Here is a 19,236-nt window from a genome sequence, read left to right as displayed (position 1 = left end):
CCATCCCGTGTTCCACGTTTCCCTCTTGAAACCCGCGAACGCGGTGAGGCCTCGTACGCCGGTGTCGGTGACTGTGGATTCGGAGGTGGAGTACGAGGTGGCTGGTATCTTGGATTCCAAGTGGCGCAGGGGCAAACTATGGTATCTGGTGGCATGGAAGGGGTACGGACCCGAGGAGCAGTCATGGGAACCTGCGGCGGGGGTTCACGCTCCTCGTCTGGTATCGTCGTTCCATCGTCGATATCCTTCCTGTGCTGGTCCTGATGGGGGGCGCTGATGGGAGGGGGATGTACTGTCAGGAATCCCCTCCCGCACATGGATTCCCTCCCACGATGCCACTTCCGTGAACCTGGTGCGCTTGGAGGAGAGCGGACTACAACTCCCAGAATGCCCTCCGGCAACAATTGCCTCATGGAACTCAAGAGTTCTGGTTACATAACACCAAGGGTAACGCCTAGTTTTCATGTTATGCAACTCAAGAGTTCTGGTTGCATAACACCAAGGGTAACGCCTAGTTTGCATGTTATGCAACTCAAGAGTTCTGGTTACATAACACCAAGGGTAACGCCTAGTTTTCATGTTATACAACGCCGAGAGTACTACTTAAGGAGAAGATCACTGGGACTCGGCGTCGGATATTCTGATCTTTGCCGGAGTACCTGGTTGAGGTACACGGACCCGTTGGAGAGTGGAGCGGCGGAAGGAACATTCTAAGGAGCGGAGGAGAGGTGCTGGCGTGTGCTTCCTGCCCGTGTCCTGTCCCGTTCTGAGAGCCGTATTCAACGTCATTGGGCACAAGTACCGTTGGTAGAGCCGAAGCTCCCAACGGCCTGACAATTTGGAGAAATCGAGGTTGGTGCGAGCCGAAGCTCCCAACCCTCGTTACTTGGGTGAACACACGCTTAGAGCTAAGACGCTATCCAGGAGGTGTTTCCGCGTCTTAGCCATCGACACCCGTAGGAGAACTGGGATAGGTAGAGCGGCTGCTCCCATCCATTCTCTGCACCACCTTGGGTATCATCACTTAAACCCGGATACAAGAGACGCACACTAGGAGGTGTTCCCAGCGTCTTTGTGTTGTGGCAGTACTCTGGGGGAAACTGGTAGAGCGGCTGTTCCCAGGTGGTAGAGAGCCCGGCCGGGTGACTCCCACGTGCCCCCCGTATATTCCACAACCTTGGAACTACCCTTCACAGCGGTCGAGTGGCATTGTCGGCCACTGCTTAGCACTGTGCCCTCCGTTGGAGCATACCGGGACCGGTGTGCATGCGGAGGACGGTTAGAAGAGCTGTGAATGGGTATCGTACTTTAACTGGTGATTCCAGTACCGGTATTCTTTGTTGTCTGTAGTTGTTTCTGTTTATTAAATCCTCCTTAACCTCCCTTTCTCTGGTCCGTTGTCTGTTTGTCCCAACCCCGAGAAAGCCAGGACGTTACAGTTTACAAGAGGTACATGAGGCAATTCGTAATATGAAAGTCACCAGGCAGTGCAGCACTAGTGGTTATAAATTCACAAAGTATAACACAAGACAAATGGAGGTGAAAGGCATCAGGGACAAAAAGGCGATTGAGCAGGTTGTGTGACCATTTTCAGGCATTAATCAACGAGGGAAACTTAAAACAGTTTGTGTGCAAGATGAGGTAGCTTTGAGGAGTCGAGATTTGAGGTCCCGTTTGAAGGAGGGGTTACAGCGGAGATCTTTAGGTAGTGAGTTCCAGATTTTTGGAGCATTACCTGAGAAGGAGCGAGCCTGAGATGATTTCTTTTTGAAGTTGGGAGAATGAGAAGAGCGTTGGAGCTTCTCAGTGTTTGGACTCTTTAAGCTCTCCATTCTGTTTTCTAAATATTCGGGGGATTTTGTATGAAGCACTTTGTAGCTGATACAGGCTGTCCTGAATAAGCGGCTTCCTTCGATGAGAAGCTATTTAAGACTACTGAGGACAGGAGAGACGTGGTCACATTTTTCTGGACCTGTGAGGAGTCTGGCATGCGTTGAGACTCCTACTTCTAGGAGTCAAATTTGACCTATAGTTTGGCTCTTTCCTTCATACATCAAAATTGTTACTGCTCCAGTCTATGGCACAGTTAAGCGCCATTGGAAACTTGGCACACAACACAAGGAACATTATGACAAAAACATTGCTCACATGCACGTATCACCTGAGATAGAGTGGTCAAGACATTGAACCTAGAAGTTGGGTCTGTGCCGGAACCATTATGAGGTTCTCCATTAACTTGTAACATGTTTTGAGTAATTTCTGTGCTTCAGGGTGTAGCATAGTTGGGTATGGATTCTCACTGATCTTAAATGGCTCTGTAATTTCTGGCCACCTCTGTATGTCTTATTATGTTCATAATAATGTTCGTGACTCTGTGATGTTGTTTTCTTTTTTTAGAAGTGATGAAGGCCACAAGCAGTTGCACCAACAAAAGGATCTGAAAAACAGTTTGCACACTTGTACCAGATGAGCATTTCCACAACGTCTTGTACACATCTTGGTGGTGTCTTTTTGCTTCATTTCATCACCTTTAAAACACACAACAGCACAACATGGTAAGCTATGCCTCTGCTCCAAGTGTTTTGACCCTTTTGATGTTTTGAAGTTAATTGGGAAGTGAGGAGGAGGTACTCCATCAGTACTGCTCTTTCACCACAACTAACCTTGTCGATTATTTGATAAGTAACAGTTTATTCTTATTTACTTTACTTCATTTTGGCATGCATTTTAGGGTGTGGCCTAGTGGCTAGAACAGTCGACCTCGAATCTTGGGAACCGAGTTCAAGTCTCGGTGTGGGCTCATCATCCTGTGCTTCTGGGCAAATCACTTAATCTCCCCATGCCTAACAAAAATAATATGTCAGTCTATAATGCAACTGGTTCTCGTGTAGGTTGAGTTTGCGCTCTATAAAACAAACTACAAAAACATAATGTATATAATGGTGCCACCATTGAAGATATTTATCATGAACAACCACATTTTTCCTTGCTTCAAGCACCCCACAAATGTAAGAAAAAGCAGTCAACCTAAAACACCTATGACAGTGATTTAAAAAAAAAAAAAGCAGATTAGTGATCATCAACAGTTTTTGCTATTTTAAAAAAAATGTCACTGATCCAGCGCGATCCACAAACATTTACATAATCTCCTTATGTCACAGATTCTCATTCACAAGATTCATACATACACTCATTGGTGGGGCCCATAACACCAACACACTTCAGATCCACACAAATCACAGTTGAATCTGTACACAGGAGAATGGACTGCTGGATATGTGGGTACCTTGTTATCTATCAGGTTGAAGTTTCCTACTACTTAATATATACATTCTATATACACCTTTCAAAATCCTGACTCTATCATCATGGCACTCCACTGTTTGGTCGATGGATCAACTAGTTGGACTGGGTGATGGTGAATTAGAACCAGCTAACACACAATTAAAGTCTAGATAACATTTATCATCAGTGATTAATTTAAGAACCACATAACTAGTTTCTTGTTTTCAGTTTTGTTTATATGGTATTAATTTCTCTATAAACTTGTATTTAATTACTACAGTTCATAACTTGAAATTCAGATTTATTAGAGTAAATCAAGCATTTAGTAAAATTATTTAAACATACATTTTAAGAAAAAGGCAATAAATCATTTACCCATCGGAGACCAAGATAGCTTCATATCGAACAGGGAGTTATCCGCATTCTCAGGTAAAAACCCCCTAGACAGGCCATCTGACCCTCAACAAGGGATCAAACCGTGAGGCAAAATATACTGCGATATATTCATCAAAGTCCATAAATCCGCAGCATGGATTAACTCCACACCCAGACTGTTTGCATAAAGATTAATGACAATTTAGAAAAGTGGGGAAATTGAAAAGAGAAAAAAAACCATCCACCCTAATAAACCTCAACTCCGCAACTCGACCTTCCAATCAACGACAACCAACGACAACCAACCCACAACCCAACAACCCTTGTAATGACAGATGAGGGGTTATTATACCCTCTTTTCCCCTTACTTCATACAAAATATGGCATCTTTAGGGGCAGACCAAATGTTCTGATTGGACAGTTCGGGGTTATCAATAGTTCATTGCACTTTTCCCAGTGCAAACTGGTTTTCATAGTGACTTGGCAGATGAGTTCATAAATTTAGTTAGTTCGTCTGTTTTCCCATGCGAGGATTGGCAAATGTATCTTTTCAAGGTAAAAGGATCCAATTAATGTGTTAATCACTTGTCTCTTCCATGTTTCACATTCAGTAATAACTGGCTTGCGGTCAAGTCCCCAACTCTTGACCTTGGCAGGGAACACGATGTAGAGTGTTCAGTTCACCACGTGATCTCCAGAGCTATCTGGGCATACGCAGAAATCATCGCACGCGCACAGTGGCATCTGCTTCAGAGAACGCCATCTTGAGTACTGCGGCCTAGCAGGCCTGAATGTTAACTAAGCGAAAATAGATATAACAGCAATTAAAATATAGAAATGAAGGTTCTAATGTTCAATCCACACTAATCCCAATATTTATTAGTATGTTCCTAGCTGCAGCAACACTTAAAGCGATAATACTTACCATTCGATATCTTTAAGCCACAATACAATCACAAAGCAATATAAATCATGCAATTTTTCTATTTCAACACAATCTAAGGTTAGTATGCGTACCATTGTTAATTATAGTTAATTTTGCCATGCAATGAGCATTTTAGTCCCACATGTATTTTGTTTATCAAGGTGCAAATATTGATTAGTATCACTTCCACTTCAAACATGTTATGTAAATGAATTTTAGAATGATTACGTAATTAATTTCATGCAAATTAGAGGAGGTATACAAAATTTTGTTTTACCTGCTCCATCATCATCATAAGCCAGATATTTTAAGCCATGCCACTTTGTCACTCTCTTTCAATGATGTGCTATGAAGAGACGCATGTCTCAGTCTCAGACGTGAAAACATCTTTCACTGCCCCTTTGTGCAACTCTTTGCTTCGCTGTGAAGTACGTTTTATTGCAAGTCAGTGCTATATTGAAGGTATCCTTCTCCTAGTAGCTGGAATAATGCTGTCGATTATGAGTCAAATGCAACCAATTGCATAAACCGTAAATCTGGGCAATGATTGAAGCAATGAATGTTGTATGTTCCTTCACTCTATTTACTCTATTCTCTCCAAGCACACACTTAATACATCTTGTGCATTTGTAAATCCCAGAGGGCCTAGACCCTCCACATGTTCCTATTCTCAGAATTCAGAGGTAGCTACTGGCAAACATGTTGGATTTCAAGCCTTCATAAACTTTAGTTTTGGATACTTTTCACTATGTCCTTTTATAGCGCCACGCTTTGTAAGATTCTGCTAATGTTTGTAGGATAAACCCATGAGTGTATGATTGGGCACTATATGATGTGAAGGGTCTGCTTGTATTCTTATCCTACAATTCTAGTACATGTTGGTTCATCAATTTAAGCACTCAGTTCTATTTGGTAAATGCTAGTGATTTGTTTTATTTCCTTTTAATATTGTTACTAAATGACATATATAAGATAGCTGTGAAAAATAATTGGACACAGTTTTATCTCAACTTCATCTCATTCTCTCATGACCCCACAAATATTGCAGAAGCTAAAGTTTTCACCTTTACCACCCCATGCCATAGTAGACATGCAGTGAGCTATTCAATCAAGATGCAGTAGATCATACAATTATGTAAGGGAGAAATAAGGCGTAGATGTCTGGGGTGTTCCTTGGCTTGTTTTTTTAGATCGAAGCCTACTAGACAGCAGAGCTGTCTAGTTGGAAAGACATAATGGGAACATGCTGAAAGCTTACCTAAGAATTGTTATGTAGTAAATGCAGCACTTAAATAGCGCACACATACTATCAGTACCTCGCTCCGTATTGCCATTTCAGCAAAGGCGGTTATATACCAAAGAGGTAGTGAGGAATGTTTGTTGTGGTCAAAGAATTCTCTCCAAAGAAAAGCAAATCTCTTAAAACAAAAAATCGAATCTGTTCTTTACTCACACTTCCTGAATGTCTGTACAAGGCCGCATTTTTCCAGTCTCAATGCTTATAGTGCAAGTCTCAAGAAAGCAGGAGGTCTTTGTCATAGAGGTTTGTACATCACATGCTCCCTTAAATTAGCCTGTTTGCAAGCATTCCTAAGAGACTAAAGGAATACGGAGATTGAGGCCTATGATTCCATTTAATTCCAATTCAATAATCAAGCTACTTCTTTTGCACACTTCACTCGCAAAAGATAACAATAGTGAGCAGAGAAGGTGTTCTCCAGTGTGCGGTAGAAGGATAGAGATACAGTATTGTCAAATCTGTTTCTCTTCTGGAGAGGAGGGGCATAATTTAGAGGACACTATGGAATGAAACCCTCCGGATAACTCCATAACTCCTTCAGTACCATCGGCATACTTTGCTTCACTTGTATCCCCCTCTCACCGGACCCCATCCTGCTGACATCAATGTGGCCCTTGGCTGCACCACGTACCAAACATTTTGCACTCTTCAAAATAATTTTAGTATCCATGATGTACGGCATCTCTAAAATCCATTTGCAAAGCCAATAGGTCCCAAAGGCGTGACCTATTGGCTTTGCCAATGCTTGTTAATCCTCGAGTCTTCCTGTGCGCCCCTGGAACTGGTCGGCTGCATTGGTGATGCCTAAAACAAAAAAAGGTGTACACAATTAAGATTAAAGTGCCAGCTATCTATTTTCAAACCTGGATCTGATCTTCATACCAGTCACTTCAATGTTTAAATGAATTGCTTGCATGTTAATGTAAGTGAGGGGACAAGTCATTGTGTTTGTCCTCTTGGTTCCCCAAAAACAGGGTCATGACCTAGTAGGGGGATGGGATGTGAGGTTCTAGTTAAGGAGAAGGCTATAGTGCGGCAGGTGCAGTGCTTCGGGCCGGGCTGCTACTACTAGGCAAAGAGAGAAAATCGGGAAAGGAGCCCTGACTCAAGCTGCTTTTTCATTCAAGTTCTAATCAGCAGACAGAAAGCTGGACTACAGTGCATGGAGGTGTCAGTCCTGAGTGTTCCGAGATCTGATGGCCTTGGGACAGAGGTGCTGAAGGAGGCGAGGTGTGAGTTGGACAACTGTGGCAGTGAGAGTGACCAGGCGGCTGTGTTATGTTATGTTACTGTCCATTTATAAAGCGCACATTCACCAGACGGTCTAGGTAACTTATCGGACTTCAACCCCACTTATTGGTAAGCCTGTCTAAAAAGCCATGTCTTCAAGAGCTTCCTAAAAGTAACATTGTAGAAATATGTATGGTGACTCAGGGTCGTAATCCAGTAAGGGAGAGTAAAGTAGCATGTGCTTCTGTAAAGATTCTCTGAAGATGGTAGTCCTGGAAATGAATCTTTTTACTTCGTTTTGCCAGCACTGTGGTGCTGGTATACTGTAGTCTGTGTTGGGGGCATGAGGGGAGGGGGGCAGAGGTGAAGCAGCTGAGTTTGGACGAGTGTGGGGGAGATATTCAGGTGATGAAAACCTGTGGGGGCAGCTGGATAGTGTATGAGGTGTTAGTGGGGTATGTGGATTGCATTGTGGTACCTATAATGGAAGCGTGGGGTCTGGCTGTAGCTGGGTATTCTCTGAGGTGGGGACAGGAGTGTGAGGGTCAAGCAAGTAGTGATGGATGCTATATGTTGGCATTGGTAGGCAGTGATGGGTGGGGACAGGCGTCACCTGACTGGGAGGAGGCAGTTGTATGTGGTCAGGCTTGTAAGGGCAGGTGGGTGGGAGCACTTGGTGGTAGATGGGGTAGGCTAGTCGCAAAGGTGGGTTCAGGATTGTGAAGGCAGGTTTTAATAAGGTGTGGACAGAGGTACAGCATTGGAAGATGGTGTCTGGAATATTGGTAGGGGTGTTCAGTGCCTTGGGGATGTGTGTGGGGTTGGTTGATAGTGACGGGTGGCAACTGTAGGGTGGTGACTGGTTGGGGAAGATGGGAACTATCTAAGGTGGTGGCAGGGTTGTAAGTGTCAGATGGGTAGTGAATGACCTGGGACGGGGGGGGGTCTGATAGTGGCTAGGGATAGGCAAGCAGTGGGCAAGGTTCATCAGTGATGTGCAGTTAGTTAATGAATGAGGTGTAAGCAGAGGTGTAGGGCGAACAGGTTGTGCTTTGAGGGTTGGCAAGAGGGTAGCAGTCAGACAGATGGTTATGGAAGGGGTGGATCTGTGTGTTGAGGCAGGCGGGTAGTGATGGAGGTGGCAGCGGGTAGTTGGTTACAGAGGAAGGGATGGTGGGAGATGACGAAGGTTCTCGAGAGCATGACCTTCAGCAAATACGAGAATCCAGCAGGGCGCACCGGACAGTGGCAGTTCTATACTTTTTTTTCTGGAAGGGGGAACACCCTTCCATCCTCCTCCCAACACCCCTTTACCAATTCTATCTTCTGCTTTTTTCCAGTATAGTGCTATGAGTTGTTTAGCGGCCCTTAGCATATGAAGAGCAATACACCAGTCGCTACAGGTGAGCTCTCTTAAATGATCAGGTTTGAGGCCAAGAAGAACCGTGATGGTGGAATCGGGCAGAGGGAAGCCAAGTACCTCCTTAATATGACTGAGAACCTCTTTCCAGAACAGGGCCAGAGATGGACATGCCCACCAAATGTGTATGAAGTTCCCCGGAGCGCTCGAACATCTCCAGCACAGCGGGGAGGACGTGGGAAACATCCTGTGTAAACGAGTGGGTGTGTAGTACCACTGCGTCATAATCTTGTACGCGGTTTCCCGTTGTGATACACTACGATAGACCTTCGGTATGTTCCTCCACAGGCGGCTCCACTGAACAGGTGTAATTTCAGTAGGAGACGTCGTCTGGCATTGACGCTGGTAAGGGTCCGGGATTACCAGCGGGGGATGCTGTAGAATCTGGTAAGTTCTAGATATAAGTCCCTTTGACTTGTCAAAGGAGTGTACCAGTGGCTCGAAAGGGGTAAATGGGCGGGTGGCGGCCTGTTGCATCTCGGGCGTGGACAGCCAGTGTCGTAGTTGCACATACTGGAGCCTAGCTCCCTCCGGAAGTTGAAAGTCGTCTTTGCATTGGGCAAAGGTTTTGAGTGTACAGATCTCGAATCGTTCTGCATCCTCCCTCTAACCATTTAGAAAACGCTTGCGGGTTGAGAGCTGGTGGGAATAACGGGTTGCCTGCTATGGGGGTGTGGGGGGAATGGAAGGTCGTAAGCCCCTTGGACACAGCTGCTCTGTCCCAGATGTCCAGCACCGTTTTGGTGGGTACTGCAATATATTGGCCCTGCGGGATCGCGCAGCCCGATGGAAGCCAGGAAAGGTCTCAAATGGTGCGTCCGGTCACCGCCCTGTCCATATGGAACCAGAGCTTTTCACTCTCAATCGCTGTCCACTCTGAAACAATGCGAAGGTGGGAGGCCCAATAGTATTCTAGCAGATTGGGGCACGCTTGCCCTCCCCTGTCCCGCGGAAGCATGTGAACCTTATTGGAGAAACGAGGTCTATGCCCGCCCCAAATGAAGCCGGTGATGTCTCGCTGATGGCTCTGGATCTGGCGCTGCGGGATGAGTGTGGGCAGGCATTGGAACAGGTACAGAATTTTTGGGAGCACCAACATTTTGACGGTATTCAAACGGCCCAGCCAGGAGGGCTCAGGGATTTCCAACCCCTCAGGTTCTCCAAGACGGCTTTCCTACATTCCCACCAATTCGTTTGGGTCCATGTGGCAAGCGAGGTGGTTAGCTGAAGCCCCAGATATCGAATGGAGCTAGCGGCCCACTGTTAGGGGACAAGAGTTTGCAGGGCCGGTATCTCCTCCTCAGGAATCGTAAGATTAAAGGCCCAGGATTTCCCATGGTTGATTTTGAGACCTGAGGCCAGCTCAAAGGATTGCAGCAAGGAGTGTAGCGCCGGAAGGGAGACGTGTGGGCGAGATAATGTGAGTATAAGATCATCGGCAAAGAGCGCCACTTTGTGCTGCTGTCCTACGAGGCAAATGCCATATATGTCCTCATCCTGCCGAATCTGGAAATACTACTTTTGTAACACCTAACTCCATTGACTCGAGGAATCTTTTCTTCTTTTCTCCAGTTTAGTATGTGTCTTATTTTCTGCTTTAGACTCTCACCACCCTAAAATGTCTTTCGTTCAGCATGGCGTATGTGGCAGTGTGTTAACATTGCAATGTATCTCTTAGCCAAGGCACAAGACAGTGATCCGAGAATAAGCCAGCCTTTGTTAATTGTTTCACCCTCCGTAGCTCTGCTGTTATTTACTTCCAGAAGGATTGAACATTGGGCAGTCCCATAACATGTGAAATGAATGAGCCTGTAGGTGAATACACACAACACAAGGCTATGGTATTTATGGTTTCATCCTCTTGATAATACACAGGCTTAGATGTGTGAAATGCAACATTTTGTATTGGATTACCTTAAAATATATCTGAACAATGGCTTCTTCAGACAGGCAGGCAGCATGCCATTCCCTATGGGTTAGTTCAATTGCCAAACCAGCTTCCAGTCTACCGCAGGCTTTTGATATTGGTGGGGCCTGTCTGCAGTGTGGACTCCGTAATTCATAAAGGATTGTCTATGTTGTGTTAAATTCTATGAGGGCATCTGGTGCTTCATCCTACATGTCCATTCCTTCTTTTGCTAATATGAAATCCTACAAGAACTGGCCTGACAATCCCCAAAATCTACCATACTTCTTTAACAACATGTTGTACCTCCCTTTCCATTTGTTCTATGGAATAGGTGACGTTACAACGCATGCTATTACATTGCATGCGGTTGCAAAGCAAACTTTTACTCAGACTTTCTGTCGGGGGGGTGCTGGAAGTTGGAATAGATTAATTTTCTATTCCAACTCCAGTGTGTGCAACAGTTGGGAAGGTGTTGGAGTTAAATCCAACACCTTCTACCCACTGCTGCACACCTTTTGCGTTGCAACGACATGCGATGTAAAGGCATACGTTGTAACAGTTTCGTTGTAAAAGCTGTCTCCCGTTCTATGTGTTCCAACTCCACTAGGAGTACGATGTTGCATGGAATGTTGCGATGCCACTCAGAGTGTTGGCCTAAGGCTGAGCAGGGAATTCCCATGCTCTCTTGTTGGGGTCTCCTGTTGTTCCATAGCTGTAAACTGATCCATACTGAACTGATGATTCCTGAACCTATCCTGATGTGTAAATATAGACACTACCTGATTGTACTACAGAGACCATGCCGGTTCCTGTGTTGAGAGGGTACTTCGCAACATGTTTAGAATTTACCTTTCTTCCTTTTCAAAGTCCGATTCAGTGGACATTTATCTTGGTTCTTAAACGTTTTGCCTATTTTATCAACTGTTTATGGTTTGAAGGAAGTGCTCTATACTAATTTAAAATACTGTCTGCAATTGGGTATTTTCAGTACATTTGTGTATGTACTGTAACACCCTAAAAAAAATCTAGGTACAAATACCAAAATGGATTCTTTGCTCATGGGTTAGCTGAGAATGATGTAGACGTATTTATTAATCAGATCATTGGCTAATCCAGTAATTAATCCTCAGTGTCTTCCAGCATTGTAAGCAGATTGTCAAAATACAAGTCCAAGTGTTTGATTGTGAAATACATTCTGATTAGAGATACAAAACACCCTTTGCTGTTACCAAACCACATATAAATTGGCATGAAAGGGAAAATACATTACACCAATGGCAGTACTGTATTTTTGTACAAGAAGTAGTGATTCAATGTAAATTAAACTATACTATTTCACGAATCATATTCCCGTTGAACTGGCAAGTTAAAAGAGAGAGAGGGAGAGAGACACTCACTCACTCACTCCAGCCCTCTTGTATTTGGACTACTAGCATGTGCTTTGACTTCTTCAAGGGTTATATTTATTTACTAGGATTCCAATTCAAATCGCTCAGTCAGGGTAGGGTCTCCTTCATGTCTTCTATATACACTAAAAGCGTAACCACATGGTCTTAAGAGTAAAATGCACAAAATTGAAAATCTGCTGTTTAATGCCACATTGTGAAGACATCTGATCTGCAAGGAAGGTTGTTACTACCTTTGCTTGACTAAATCTTCAAATTGACTAAACTTTGCTCCCTCTAGATAAAAGGTTTAATGCCGATTTCACAGTTGAAACATTAAATTCTCTGTCCCCCTGTGAAACTGATTTCCATTACTTGTAGTTAAGTTGATGGGTCACGTTATCTTTCTTGTTTTTTCTATCTAAGGTTCACCACTTTATTCCCCTGTCTTCCTTTATAAGAGGGCTTAATTCCTATTCATAAATCTTTTTTAAATGCTCTTGACTACTTCTCTGTTTTACTCATGAAAAGGCAAATTACATTCCAGTGTCTTTCTTGTAGCAATATCCGCTTAATGCAGATAACCGATAGATTAAACACTGTGCTGCAATAACTGAGGGGAGCAACTTTGGCTTCAGCCAAAACTTGTTCCTCAGAGAAGGTATACACAGATCAGTCTACAACCACCAGATTTAATTTGAAGTTCATGTGAAAAGAGAAATCTTATCAAGATCAAAAATAGAAATATCCTACATCATAATACCCCTCTAAAGTACATTAGAGTGAGTTTAAGAAGTAAAGCCTATTTTGATACTAGTTGCCATATACTCTTTTTTTTTTTTTTTTTTAGTACAAAAGTAATCCCCCCCCCCACTTAATTGCTTATATCTCACTGTTTCTAAATTGCTAGTTCAATAGGTTACACACAATTATTTATCTTTGTTTGATGGTCCATGGTGGGGATTTGCCTTGGCAAGCGTATCTTCATTCTCCATGAGCACTCAGGCCCTAATTATGAGTAGCCCTCATGAGTGATCCGCTCTAGGTAACTACAGGTTTTGCGGTGTTTCATGCCTTAATTATTGGGTCCTCAACCTCCAGACCCAATAATTACTCACCAGGAGACACCAGACATACAACCACCAGTGGAGCTACAGGGCCAGCAGACAGCTGCAGTGCCAGTCCCCTGTCTTTCCGCATATTATAGCATGGGTTGAGACAAAAAAAAGCTTCCCTCTTGCTTCTTCTTGGTCCCCTTCTGCGCAACAAGGCACAAGAGAAAAAGCCCTCAGAACATTTACCACCTTTAAGAAGGTGTTAAATATTTGTGTATTTGGAGCCGATTGTTTCCCTGGAAGGGAGGGGAAATTGAATAGAATTGGACCAGTTGTTACAGGGTCAGCGTGTAATTCAAACACATAAAAGGTGACGACAAGAATACTTGCAGTTTGTCTAACCTTTACCCAGCGCTTGGGGTAGTATTCCAACCCATTGTTCTTTTTCCCACCATGCCACCTCAGTTTGGACCTAGCCATATGCAAATTAGTCTTGACCGTGCTCCAATAGAAATAAATCCACACTGGTCTGCCATTCCAGGTCCTCCCTGAGCTGGAACACAAGCAATCCAAGACTGGTTTTGCCTTGATTGGGCCTGCTCATTCGGGTGTTGCAAGTTAGATTCAGTCCTGGGTAGTGCCACTAAAGACATCCCACGTGTGGGGAAACACCTGATACCAGCACTTTTGTATACAGATGATGCCGTTCTTTTAGCCCGCACAGCGGTTGGTCTTCAGTGTCCCCTGAGCACTTTTGCTGATTTTATGGGGTCACTGGATCTTAACGTAAATTTTTCTAAATCCCATACAATGATCATGGGTGCCAAACCAAGAAAACCCTAAACACATTACTGTGAACGTAACGAAATAACCAGGGATAAGACATTTTCATACCTTGGTGTCTTGTTTGACGACAGGGGCACATGGGTACCACAAAGGAAAGCTAAGAGAAATGTCATGGCCAGATTGGCAGTGCTCGATTTTGCGCGCAGGCTAGGGGCAAAGCCTGTATGAGCAATGTTTAATATATATAGAGCAAAATGTATTGCTATTTCATGCTATGGCGCTAAAATTTGGGGCTTCAAGGATGTTGAAAATCTCCAAATAGTCGAAAATATTTTATTTTTAAATTTGCCTTCAGTACCACAGTCAACACCTTCTTTTATTATTCATCAAGGCACTGGCTTTGTGTCAAATTTGATCAAACTGGTCCCTTTACTCAAATGGATTTCAATCTGGACAAATCCTGAACTAGAACTGAACCAGGAGATCAGGCGTCATTGTCTGATGCTAGATAGAGCAAGTAGCATCCCTTGGCTGAGTCATGTCAAAAGGACAGCAACACAACTAGGACATCCTGAGTTACTCAACGAGCCAGATAAATTACTTAAAGATTTGGTGTGGGTCAAGCTATCTTTTTTACGCATGGTGCAAATAGAAAGAGAGGCCAGAGAACTGATAAAATCGACAGTACGGGCTTATCAAGTAGTAAAAACGAATCGCTCTTTGGAGGCTTATTTAGAGGCAGCCACTAAGCCCTATCTTTGTTTTCTCTTAACAAGATTTAGAATCCACTATTTGCACTTTCTACTGGCTGAACCGTAAGGCTGGAGAAAGGCAGAGTACTTGGGTCCCTGTACTTGCGATTACTTCTCCACTCAAGATTCCTTGCACTTTGTTTTGTGAGCATTATTTGCACATTCGCAAACGTTTTATACTACCAATTTTAAAGGGCAAAGGTTTCTTGCAGGCTAGGCCAGCCTTAATATATCTGCAAATGTTGAATGATGCATGGGTAACTTTTAATGTTGCCAGTTTTCTGGTGGCAGCAGTCAGAGAAAGGAAAAAAATGAGGGACTGCATGACTTGACACATCAACTCCCTCTTTGTTTTAACCTAAACTGAAATGAATGTAGATCTAGTTGATGGATAAAAGAGGGTGTGTATTACTTGAAGCACTAATTTCAATTTGTTTTAACTTAAAATGAATTGTATGTGAATTTGACTGATTGATTTTTTTATGCTTTATCAATTTATTCGTCTTTTAAAAATATTTTAATTATGTACAGTTTATGAACTGGATTTTACATCATTATGGGATCGATTCTGTCTGTTTATCATATTTTATTGTGTGTATACAATTGGTTTTTTTAGTATGATTTTATGGTTTTAATTAACCTGAATAAAGTGTTTATGGCTGACTGACTGAATTCGGGTGTAGCTTTGTTCCAGTGGCACATTGAACACAATTTCCTGTTTTAGCTTGATTATTTGCTTTCTGTGTCTCTGATTATCTAATTGTGAACGTCCGGGATCTCAAGCCTCACAGTTGAGACTGTGTTTAACACTTCTGTATGATACATGTAATTTAGACCTTTTCTAATTTTTTGCGGCTAATGTCGATCGTGGTCATAAACTGCGCTCAGTACATACACACATGTAAGAAAGTACTGTTTGATTAGATGATGGGAACTGGGCAGAGGTTGGCAGATTGAAACACAGATTTGTTTTGTTGTGTTTCTTGTGTGCCAAAGGTAATATTCTACATTGACAACTTTTTTCTGTACAGGTTTTACAAAATCCCATGGAAATAGCAGACTTGTACAGGGAAACCATCCAGTTCCCATCCCTGTGTAATGCATGTATCGGGCCTGAAGTAATAACCCAGTATGGAGGAAAATACTGCAATATCTACACAGGTATGTATGTAGCTGTTCACCATGCTGCCATCCATCGCTGTGCTGACATTAACAGTGTGGTTGGATTCAAGATTGTTAAAGCTCCCAACAGTGTGTGCATGTCTAGTACAAAATTACCATGGTGCTATTTATATGAATTACCCTGGTTTAGTAGTGAAAAAGGTGCAATTTCATTTTATTTCATTTTGTATACTGGATTAACTATAAGTAAAAAGCAACATAAAAAGTAGTTGTCAAAGTTTTCTAACAATAGGCCCTTCTTGAAAAATGTGGCTTGCTATTAATGTTCTATATGACTTGTATTGATTGGGTCCCTAAAATTGCATTTTCCGTTCAAACTCCGTCTGAATTTTTGCAGAAATGCAAAGCAAAAACAGGCAGACAGATGTATACCAAACTCTGATTAAAAGATAGTGGTTGTCCAACTTGGTTTCTATGATTGTTTGATCATTATGTATTCAGCATATTTGTATTTAATGCAACAGTTCATTGATTTTTTTTGATCTCCGACGTATCAATAAGGAACAAGGCCACAGTCACAAAAGAACTTCATAAATAAAACAGCACCATCTCAAGACCTAAAGTAGCCTTGTGGTCACATAGTAAAAGCTCATTGCACCATCATTAACCACCCCCATGCTCACCTCACCAGTTTTCATGCTGCCACAGATCCTTCATAGGTTCGAATTTCGTTATCCGTAGAACCGAGCGAGTCTCCGCATTCTTCGATGAAAAGTCCTCTGTATTTGCACCACTCGGTCCATATTTTGTAATGTTTCTGTGGATACCCTCTGGGCACTTAAATGGGATAGCCATGCTTATACAACTGTCTAATTCCATTTTCCATCCTTCCAAGGTCTGGGGGTCTGCACTTTTCCATGCTTTAGCAATGTCCCTCTTGGCCACAACCAATTCCAATCACATCAAAGTTGCTTGATATCTATCACTGTCAATGATTGTTGTGACGTAGAGGAGAGCGTATTTGGGATCCCTGGGCAATCTCCATCCCAGCACTCGCCCAAGCACGTAAGCACCTTCTCCGAGAAGAGAAGTAGTCGGTCACATACCCTAGCAATATGTAGCATGTCATCCTCATAAGCCCCACATCTTGGACAACTGGACAAAGCTATGGCCCCCCATAATATTTCCAGCATGTAGTAGACTCTAAGTATTTCAGTTGGATGAGTGTAAATTGTGAAACAATTGCTGCTTCTCGGAGGAGACTTGAACCTCTCTCTAATCATCATTCATTGAGGTCCTCTGTCCCCACCCACGCCACTTGTAATTGGTCAAATGGGTCTTTTGAATTAATCACAAATGAGCGGTGCATGTGAGATATCTTATGAACAACCAGCTTGTCAAGTAGGATTTTAGCCTCTATTGGGCTACGGTCTAGATCTGCTATAAAGAGCATAAGGCCATGCCGAGCTGTAAATATTTTAAAAACTGACGACGTTTTGTAGATCATACTCTCCCTGTAAGTCTGCAGAGGATTTTAGCACCAAACCAGACATAATGTTTCCCATATTAAAGATACAAATGGTATCCCAGGACTTCTGATCCTTGTAAATCAGACACAGTCTCACTATGGTCCCAAACTGCAGGGGAGTCTGAATCAAGCTCTGAGAGTGTCCCTTCATACCTGAAGGGCCGTTGTGGCTAGGGGAAGAGACCTTGGTGGAGCTCTTCCGTAAGGCAAATATAAAAGAGATGTTTCTTTCATTACTTCTCTCTCTAATGCAAAAACAGGGTCTCCTGTGTTGTTAAAACACCATTCATTGATAATTATTAGTGAGAGACTCTAGTAAAAAACAGTGTGCGTAGCAGCGATGCCACCTTCATATGTAGATTTATAACATTTAGATTGGGTAATTCTCAGGGATTGGTGGTTCCATAAAAAGTCCAGCAGAAGTGGATATAGTCTCCTGAAAAAGGAACGTGGCGGAGAAACTGATAGTTGGCATAGAAGGCGCGGCAGGACAACCATCTTGTAGATGGAGTGCCTCATAAACGACAAGGAGACTGCTACCAGAACCCAAGGTCATGGGTCAGATGATCCAACTGTGGCTGGATTGTCTGTTTCCTGTCACATAACATAAGATATTTAAATTTAAAACCTGTAGGTCAGTGGCTCCTTCCAAAGCAGAGAGCAGCAAATTGTGGGATAAACTGAGGACTTGGCATTGTTGATGGTGCCCCGAGAATTTACCTAAGATTTGGAGTATCTTGAGAACCCAGGTGCAAGATTCCCACTGCTCATATAAGAATATAAGGATATAGTCGGTATAGGATGGTACTTTGTCCGAAATACCCAGTCTCCATTCCAGCCCCTTGACCAGTGCATCTGTCCTGAGCCACCCTGCAATGGCAAATAGCAGGGCCGACAAAGGGCACGCTTGTCATGCCCCCCTTTGTACTGGTAAAATATCAGAGAGGGAGCCTCCCTCTCTCACCCAGATCATCACGTTGGTGTATAGTAGTCGGACCCAACTGATAAACCTGGAGCCAAAATTCTATGTGGCTCTACATGGCAAGCCACATAATCCTTGCCACATCTAGGAGCGTCTTTCGGAGGACTGCCTCCCTAACGGTGGAGGGCATATGGGACTCTGCAAACTCTCTCTCTAGTTCTAAGATATTAGTCTCAAGATTGGCCACTTCCCGTTGCTTCTTTCTGCCTGTTAGATGGCTAATAGTACTCCCTCGCAAAGTGGCCTTAAGTACCTACCATAGTGCCTCTGAAGAGGCAACCAAGACTTTGTTTACTACAAGATAATGGTCAATAGCTTTCAAGATGTAAGTCTTAGTCTCTGTCTCTTGCAGCCACCAAGCACTCCATTGGTGAGTGATCAAACAGACCCTTGGCAAGGATGCACACCCCCACCACCCTGTGAGTCTCAGAGCATGACAAAAGAAAATAATCCAGTTGAGGGAACACGTTCTATACCCCAGAATAGAAAATCTAGCATCGGTCCCGGGTGTGTATGCCCTCCATGTATCCGACGACCCAGTACTTCCAGGAATCAGGCCTGGGGTGGCGGCTCGCTGGGCTGTCATCCAACTTCACTGGATTGGTCTAGTCTCCAGTTGACCTCCCCTTTTGAGGTCCCCTCCTAGTATTCAGGACTCTTCTGGGAATTTGTGCCACCAGTACCCCAATGACTTTAAGAAAATACATTGACACTAATTAGTATACAGGAGCCCTGGTACCGCCACTTACCGGCCCCAGTTGTCATGCCAAACCAGTGTGGCCTTCAGGGGCGATGGCTGCGAATCAGTATGGGCACCCCCAATCCCCTCAATAAGCTTGCATGAAAGACCTGCGAGTAGCCCATAGGAGCCAGAAAAGGACTCCTAGTGCCCAACAAGTGTGTCTCTTGAAGGAGTATGTCTGCAGAAGAGCGCTTTGCTGCTCTTCCTATCGCACCTCTTTTAACCGGGTCTAAGAGACCATTGGCATTCCATGTCATGTGCCGAGTGTGGCCCTGGTGCCAGGCACAGTCTTGGTCAGCCATGTGGAGGAATGTGTACGGTAGCAGAAGGCATGAGGAGAATGTGTGGGGTAATCTGTTTTGGGCAGTAATCCTGTGTGCCCATGTTTGATGAAAGTTTAAGCATAATGAATAAGAAAAGCAAGCTTCCCACCTCCCACC

The 19,236-nt window shown here is 43.6% G+C and overlaps 1 protein-coding gene across 2 annotated transcripts in view; it reads left to right on the top strand.

The window, feature by feature from the left end:
* Nucleotides 1–19,236, top strand: part of LOC146797846 (acylamino-acid-releasing enzyme-like) — a 286,819-nt gene that overhangs the window by 14,253 nt on the left and 253,330 nt on the right. For both annotated transcript variants that reach the window (XM_085625045.1, XM_085625046.1), the window contains exons 2-3: nt 2,398–2,555; nt 15,454–15,583. In XM_085625045.1, coding sequence (XP_085481171.1) covers nt 2,553–2,555; nt 15,454–15,583 — 133 coding nt within the window. In that variant the 5' untranslated portion in view covers nt 2,398–2,552. The remainder of the gene's footprint in view (nt 1–2,397; nt 2,556–15,453; nt 15,584–19,236) is intronic.

Source organism: Triturus cristatus, chromosome 9, assembly GCF_964204655.1.
Source record: "Triturus cristatus chromosome 9, aTriCri1.1, whole genome shotgun sequence".
Lineage (NCBI taxonomy): Eukaryota > Metazoa > Chordata > Amphibia > Caudata > Salamandridae > Triturus > Triturus cristatus.
The sequence above is the reverse complement of the archived record's forward strand: the minus strand, read 5'-3'. Positions and strand labels throughout refer to the sequence as shown.